Genomic DNA, 7,590 nt, shown 5'->3' on the forward strand with positions numbered 1-7,590 from the left:
CTCCCTCCCTCCCACCCTACCTCCCTCCCTCCCTCCCTCCCCATGCCTCCCTCCCTCCCCATGCCTCCCTCCCTCCCTGTGCCTCCCTCCCTGTGCCTCCCTCCCTCCCTCCCTGTGCCTCCCTCCCTCCCTCCCTGTGCCTCCCTCCCTCCCTCCCTGTGCCTCCCTCCCTCCCTCCCTGTGCCTCCCTCCCTCCCTCTTCCTCCCTCCCTCTTCCTCCCTCCCTACCTCTTTGCCTCTCACTCTCTGTGAGTGAAGCTGACTCTTTCAGCCTGGGTCTATCTGTGCTCTGGCGCCCCCTAGTGTTTGTGGTGGGAACATGCTGTGTGTGTAAATGCACACAGGTGGAGCTACAAAACGGTGATGCCCAGTTGAAGTTGAGATTTTAAATGATTTAGGTTAGGGTTAAAGGTTAAAGTTGAAAGTCTCCCCTACAGTGACCTCCTCCCCCTCCCCCTCCTCCTCCTCCTCCCCCCCCCTCCTGCTCTGTGTATCCCTCCTGTGTCTCCGTAGCCTGGGCCCTGGTGGGGGAGGGGTCTAACGTGACGCCCCGCCCCTCCTACAACCTCAACGCCCCCCGCGTGGTGGTGTCCCGCTCCCACGCCGGCGCCGTCAAGCCCTTCATAGAGGAGGCCTTCGGGAACAACACCGTCATCCTGCCAGCAGGGGGCGCAGGTAGGAGGGGGGGGGGGGGGGGTTGGAGTGTGTGTGAGGGTGTGCCACCATCTACTCGGTACTTTATATAAACAAAGTTTAAATAATCAAAGTTTGGAAACTTTATTTTGGTCGATTATTCCTCCCCTTTAATAATACCAGTTCGTATTTAGTTTTATATCGTTGGAAAGCCTGATTAGTCACCTTTACAACGAGGTACAACTTGTAAGGACCGTGCATTCGTGGAATGAGCAACACAGCTAAACGTGTGGGTAGCGGCCCCAAAAACATGTGCCAAAATCCCCTGCAACATTCTGCTGTTGGTATTCACTCCTTCTCTTTTCTCTCCCCTCCCCCCTCCCCCTCTCTTCTCTTCCTTTCTTCTCTCCCTCCTTCTCTCTTCTCTTTCTTCTCTCCCTCCTTCTCTCTTCTCTTTCTTTCTTCTCTCCCTCCTTCTCTCTTCTCTTCCTTTCTTCTCTCCCTCCTTCTCTCTTCTCTTTCTTTCTTCCCTCCTTCTCTCTCTCCCTCCTTCTCTCTTCTCTTCCTTCCCTCCCTCCTTCTCTTTTCTTTCTTCTCCCCTCCCCTCCCCTCCCCCCCCCCTCCCCTCTCCCCCCCCCCAGGGTACAAGGTGCTGTCTCTGTTGGACCTGGGGGAGCAGCAGGGGGGAGGGGGGGAGGCGGAGCAGGCGGACCTCTACCTGCACGTCACCTTCATAAAGAAGTGGGACATCTGCGCTGGTGCCGCCCTGCTGGCGGCCCTGGGCGGTCACATGACCACGCTGCGGGGGGAGGAGATCGACTACCGGGGGCCGGAGGAGGGCAACGCTGGGGGGCTGCTGGCCAGCGTAGGGGGCGACCACGCCGCCCTGGTGGCCAAACTGCCCCCCTGGAGGAACAGCCAAGACAAGCACTGAGGAGGGGGGGCACTGACACACACACACTGACACACTGACACACACTGAGACACACTGACACACACACTGACACACACTGACACACTGAGACACACTGACACACACACACACTGACACACTGAGACACACACACTGACACACACACGCACACACTGAGACACACTGACACACACTGAGACACACTGACACACACACTGACACACTGACACACTGAGACACACACACTGACACACACACACTGAGACACACACACACACACACACACACAGAGGGAGACACACACACACTGAAGGGCGCATACACACACACTGAGACACACACACACACACAGATCGACGTACTCAGAGACAAACAGATAAAGACTCGGAGCGTTCAAACACACAATTACATAACAGACAAACACACAACCCTGGACCCACCAACCACATCGTCATCTTCATCATCTTCATCATCATCATCTCTACCTGTCTGGACTGACCAGAATCTACCTTCACCAGGGTCCCTCATCTGTCCATCCTCTCTCTCTCTCTCTCTCCTTTTCATATTGTGTATAAATAGTTGAAAGATGGAAGGGCTGAGATGTTCTCCAGAGAGACCCTGGTCAGATGAAGAGCTGAGATGTTCTTCAGAGAGACCCTGGTCAGATGAAGGGCTGAGATGTTCTCCAGAGAGACCCTGGTCAGATGAAGAGCTGAGATGTTCTCCAGAGAGACCCTGGTCAGATGAAGAGCTGAGATGTTCTCCAGAGAGACCCTGGTCAGATGAAGAGCTGAGATGTTCTCCAGAGAGACCCTGGTCAGATGAAGAGCTGAGATGTTCTCCAGAGAGACCCTGGTCAGATGAAGAGCTGAGATGTTCTCCAGAGAGACCCTGGTCAGATGAAGAGCTGAGATGTTCTCCAGAGAGACCCTGGTCAGATGAAGAGCTGAGATGTTCTCCAGAGAGACCCTGGTCAGATGAAGAGCTGAGATGTTCTCCAGAGAGACCCTGGTCAGATGAAGGGCTGAGATGTTCTCCAGAGAGACCCTGGTCAGATGAAGAGCTGAGATGTTCTCCAGAGAGACCCTGGTCAGAGGTTTGAACTCCCATGTCTCCTCTGTCTCGTAGGAACTCTCACAACGGACATTCTCTCATGGAACATTCTAGTCGACGTTCTCTGGGTGGCAGGGTCAGCGGCCATCTTTGAATTCTCCTTCTTCTTCTTCTTCTTCTCCTTCTCCTTCTCCTTCTCCTTCTCCTTCTCCTTCTCCTTCTCCTTCTCCTTCTCCTTCTCCTTCTCCTCCTCCTCCTCCTCCTCCTCCTCCTTCTTCTTCTGTGGTCGTTGGGAGGCGCGAGGATGTGGGGTGTCGGTTGGCCGTGAAGAAGAGAGGCAGGAGGACTTGTCCTGGGGTATTTACTGTCCTGGGGTATTTACTGTCACTCAGAAGCACAGCAGCAGAACTGTTTGTTCGTAGCAAGAATTATTTGAGGTTCTGAATGATTTTCAAGGTGCGTGGAACTGTGTGGGTGTGAGCCAGGGGAGGCTGGGGGAGGCTGAGGAGGCTGCGGAGGCTGGGGGAGTTTGGGGAGGCTGGGGGTGGCAGGGGGCAAAAAACAGAGGCCGGCCTCTATGTGATGCACGTTGACTCTGTAACAGGCGTGTGTGACAGGCGTGTGTGATACCGATCCTAATTCTGTTCCAGGCTTTACAATGAGCCGAGCCTCTGATTTCTACCTCCCCCAGCCTCCGCCAGCCTCCCCCAATGTGAATGTAGTTTAATAATTTTATAATAATGATAACTGTCTGTGTGTTCCTTACAGCAACCTTCCCTGCCACACACACACACACACACAAACACAACCCCCCACACACACACACACACACACAGACACCACCACACCCCCAAATCTCGAAAGTCTTTCCTAGAGCCTCCGTCCTCAAATCTTATTGGAGGAGAGGATCCAAGGTCCCTCCCCCTCTGACCTACCATTGGAGGAGAGGATCCAAGGTCCCTCCCCCTCTGACCTCCCATTGGAGGAGAGGATCCGAGGTCCCTCCCCCTCTGACCTCCCATTGGAGGAGAGGATTTGACCGACCAGGTTTGAGACGCTAGGCAATGTTCTGAATGACAGTAGGGGTGGTGGTGCCACACACACACACACACACACCTACCTACCTCCCTCCCTACCTACCTAATTGTGTGGTCAAACTGCTCTCTTTAAAAGACTACTTGTGTGGTATGTTTGTGGGGGGGGGGGGGCAGGGCAGCAGTCCTGTGCATATAGCTGTGTGGTATGTTGGTGGGGGGGGGCATATAGCTGTGTGGTATGTTGGTGGGGGGGGGCATATAGCTGTCATGTAGCTGAATCACTCCTCATACTTGTTTCTGTGTTGGAAATAAAATGGTGGTGTGCATGAAGACAGTTTCAGTGTGTTTCCTGTTTCCTGCTGTGTGATGGAATGGAATGGAATGGAATGGTCTTTATTTGTCATTGCTACAGTACAGGTACCAAACAACGAAATTTAGGAGGGGTGGCTCCCCTGGTGTTAGGAAAGGAAAAAGAAACACATTTTAGAAAAAGCATAGATGCATAAAATCACAAGAAGGTAAGGAGCTGGTTTACATCAATAAAGGCTATGTACACAATCCACTGTACTATACTGCACAGATAGTCAACTAGGGTTGTCATATTGCACAAAAAGTATTTTTTCAATTTTTTTTAAAGTGTCACAGTTTGCAGGCTTGAAAATGTACATGTTTGTGCCTCAGCACTAGCTGCCATACAATCCGTCCGGACTGTCCTGGGCCCAGAACTTAGGCCTTTTCTGTGTTCAGGGCCTTGACGGCCCTGTGGTAGAAGCTGTTCTTCAGTCTGTTTGTCTTAGCGGCCGGGGTCCTGTACCTCCTGTTCGAGGGCAGCTTGACAAAGTGTTCGTGCCCAGGGTGGGTGATGCTCTGGTAGTTACTAAACCCCTAGTTGTTACTAGCTAGTTTCAAACTAGTTGTTTACTAATTTCGGTTGCACCACGCCAACCTTCTGCCAATCTTAGCTAGTAAATACTTAAGTTGTTACTAAGAAGACATTAGCCAATCAGCGAGCAAAGCAAAACCCTCCGTTTTTAAATCCTCAATTTTGGCCACCATTGGCTAAAAGCTTTAATTTGGATCTACAAGTGTTAATGTCATTTTATGAAGTTTTAATATGTTTTCAGGCGAGAAAGTAGCCATATATATTCCCAAAATGTGGCTGGTTTATCAAAATAACCCGTTTATATATCTGATCTGATGTTTTCAACATTACGTTGCTAAGATAGGCTGGTTTCCCCTGCTTCGGCAGGCTACTTTATCTCTGCTGAGGTAACTACGGTTAGCTACGAGTTAGTTATAACTTACAGCACCTTAGGGGTATGTATGAATATTTAGTAGTTACTAAGGTCTACGTGATAACTAGTGTGCTTGGTGCAACCCATTCAAGTTTAGTAGTGACTAAATCTTGATGTAGTAAATACTTACGCAATAACTAGGGTTAGCTTGTACTTAGTATGAAGTGGTGCAACCGGCCTCTGGTCCTCTGGTCTCTCCAGGGCTGTGGGATGTGGAGGTAGAGGCTGTGTCTCAGGAGGTAGAGGATGTGTCTCAGGAGGTAGAGGCTGTGTCTCACGAGGTAGAGGCTGTGTCTCAGGAGGTAGAGGATGTGTCTCAGGAGGTAGAGGCTGTGTCTCACGAGGTAGAGGCTGTGTCTCAGGAGGTAGAGGCTGTGTCTCAGGAGGTAGAGGCTGTGTCTCAGGAGGTAGAGGTTGGTGGAGGTAGAGGCTGTGTCTCAGGAGGTAGAGGCTGTGTCTCAGGGGGTAGAGGCTGGTGGAGGTAGAGGCTGTGTCTCAGGAGGTAGAGTCTGTGTCTCAGGGGGTAGAGGCTGGTGGAGGTAGAGGCTGTGTCTCAGGAGGTAGAGGCTGTGTCTCAGGAGATAGAGGCTGTGTCTCAGGAGGTAGAGGTTGTGTCTCAGGAGGTAGAGGCTGTGTCTCAGGAGGTAGAGGCTGTGTCTCAGGAGGTAGAGGCTGCGTCTCAGGAGGTAGAGGCTGTGTCTCAGGAGGTAGAGGCTGTATCTCAGGAGGTAGAGGCTGTGTCTCAGGAGGTAGAGGTTGTGTCTCAGGAGGTAGAGGATGTGTCTCAGGAGGTAGAGGCTGTGTCTCAGGAGGTAGAGGCTGTGTCTCAGGAGGTAGAGGCTGTGTCTCAGGAGGTAGAGGTTGTGTCTCAGGAGGTAGAGGATGTGTCTCAGGAGGTAGAGGCTGTGTCTCAGGGGGTAGAGGCTGTCTCTCAGGAGGTAGAGGCTGTGTGTCAGGAGGTAGAGGCTGTGTCTCAGGAGGTAGAGGCTGTGTCTCAGGGGGTAGAGGCTGTGTCTCAGGAGGTAGAGGCTGTGTCTCAGGAGGTAGAGGCTGTGTCTCAGGGGGTAGAGGCTGTGTCTCAGGGGGTAGAGGCTGTGTCTCAGGAGGTAGAGCCTGTGTCTCAGGAGGTAGAGGTTGTGTCTCAGGAGGTAGAGGCTGTGTCTCAGGAGGTAGAGGCTGTGTCTCAGGAGGTAGAGGCTGTGTCTCAGGAGGTAGAGGCTGTGTCTCAGGGGGTAGAGGCTGTGTCTCAGGAGGTAGAGGCTGTGTCTCAGGAGGTAGAGGCTGTGTTTCAGGAGGTAGAGGCTGTGTCTCAGGAGGTAGAGGCTGTGTCTCAGGAGGTAGAGGCTGTGTCTCAGGAGGTAGAGGCTGTGTCTCAGGAGGTAGAGGCTGTGTCTCAGGAGGTAGAGGCTGTGTTTCAGGAGGTAGAGGCTGTGTCTCAGGAGGTAGAGGCAGTTTGCACAACATAGCTCATAAACAATATATTTAACAACAATATCCGTAGATATAAATCAAATCGATCGAACCATATCCATAGACAGTTCACCAATAAGCATGACACCAAGGGCGCGTTCGTAAATTCGCTCAGAGCACCGGAGCGTCCACGTGACTCCCTTTTGTCCAATCAAATGACATGGTCCCTTTATGACGTTGACCCAGTGTGCGCTGCGGCGAATTTACGAATGCGGCCCAATAGTTAACACCGTTGCTAGGTTACAGCGTTACTATAACACCGTTGCTAGGTTACAGCGTTACTATAACACCGTTGCTAGGTTACAGCTGACCTAACAAGACACTGCTAACGTTAGCATGCTAGCCCTAACCAATTTAACACAAACATAATAATAACAAATAACTCGAGTTAGTGGATTAGAACAGTGTTTCTCAGGCCTTCGACACAGTAGATCACCACATATTGTTAGATAAACTGAAAGCAATTGGGTTCGATAGAACATCGGTGAGCTGGATGCAATCCTACTTAGAGGGGAGGGAACAGGTGGTTAGTGTGAACGGAACACTGTCCCCCCCCCTCCCAGTGACCTGCGGCGTTCCACAAGGAAGCATATTGGGACCTTTACTGTTCCTAATATATGTGAATGACATGTCATCAGCATGTGATTGCAATTTGTTCCTGTTCGCGGATGACTCGGCTCTGCTGGTCTCTGACAGGGACATATTGCAGGTGGAAAAAGCGCTAAGCACTGAACTGAGTAGAATCTGCATCTGGCTAGCTGACAATAAACTATCAATACACCTAGGTAAAACTGAAACCATCCTATACGGATCCCCATCTAAACTCAGAAAGGCTGAAAAATTTAAAATAAAAGTGGGTAACATTAATATCACAAGAAAAGAGGATATTACATACCTGGGCTCCATCTTAGAGGCAAATCTTTCCGGAGATAAAATGGCAGCAAAAGTAATCAAAAAAGTGAACCATAGAACTAGATTCTTGTACAGGATATCCTCACTTGTCAGTAAAAACACACTGAGGACCCTATCAGGAGCTCTCATTCAATGTCACTTCGACTATGCCGTAACATCATGGTACTATAGAACCACAAAGGCCCATAAAACAAGACTCCAGACAGCCCAAAATAAACTGGTTAGGCTTCTGCTAGGCCTCAACCCTAGGACACATCTAACCGCTGCTCATTTTTTG

General features: G+C 51.0%; 1 protein-coding gene across 1 annotated transcript in view; it reads left to right on the forward strand.

Moving 5' to 3' along the window:
* Positions 1–1,719, forward strand: part of bpnt2 (3'(2'), 5'-bisphosphate nucleotidase 2) — a 7,043-nt gene extending 5,324 nt beyond the window's left edge. The window contains exons 4-5 of the mRNA XM_080524036.1: positions 514–675; positions 1,275–1,719. Of these exons, the coding sequence (XP_080380162.1) occupies positions 514–675; positions 1,275–1,567 (455 nt within the window). The 3' untranslated portion in view covers positions 1,568–1,719. The remainder of the gene's footprint in view (positions 1–513; positions 676–1,274) is intronic.
* Positions 1,720–7,590: the final 5,871 nt, after the last annotated feature.

This window comes from Nansenia antarctica, assembly GCF_963989245.1.
Source record: "Nansenia antarctica genome assembly, chromosome: 2".
Lineage (NCBI taxonomy): Eukaryota > Metazoa > Chordata > Actinopteri > Argentiniformes > Microstomatidae > Nansenia > Nansenia antarctica.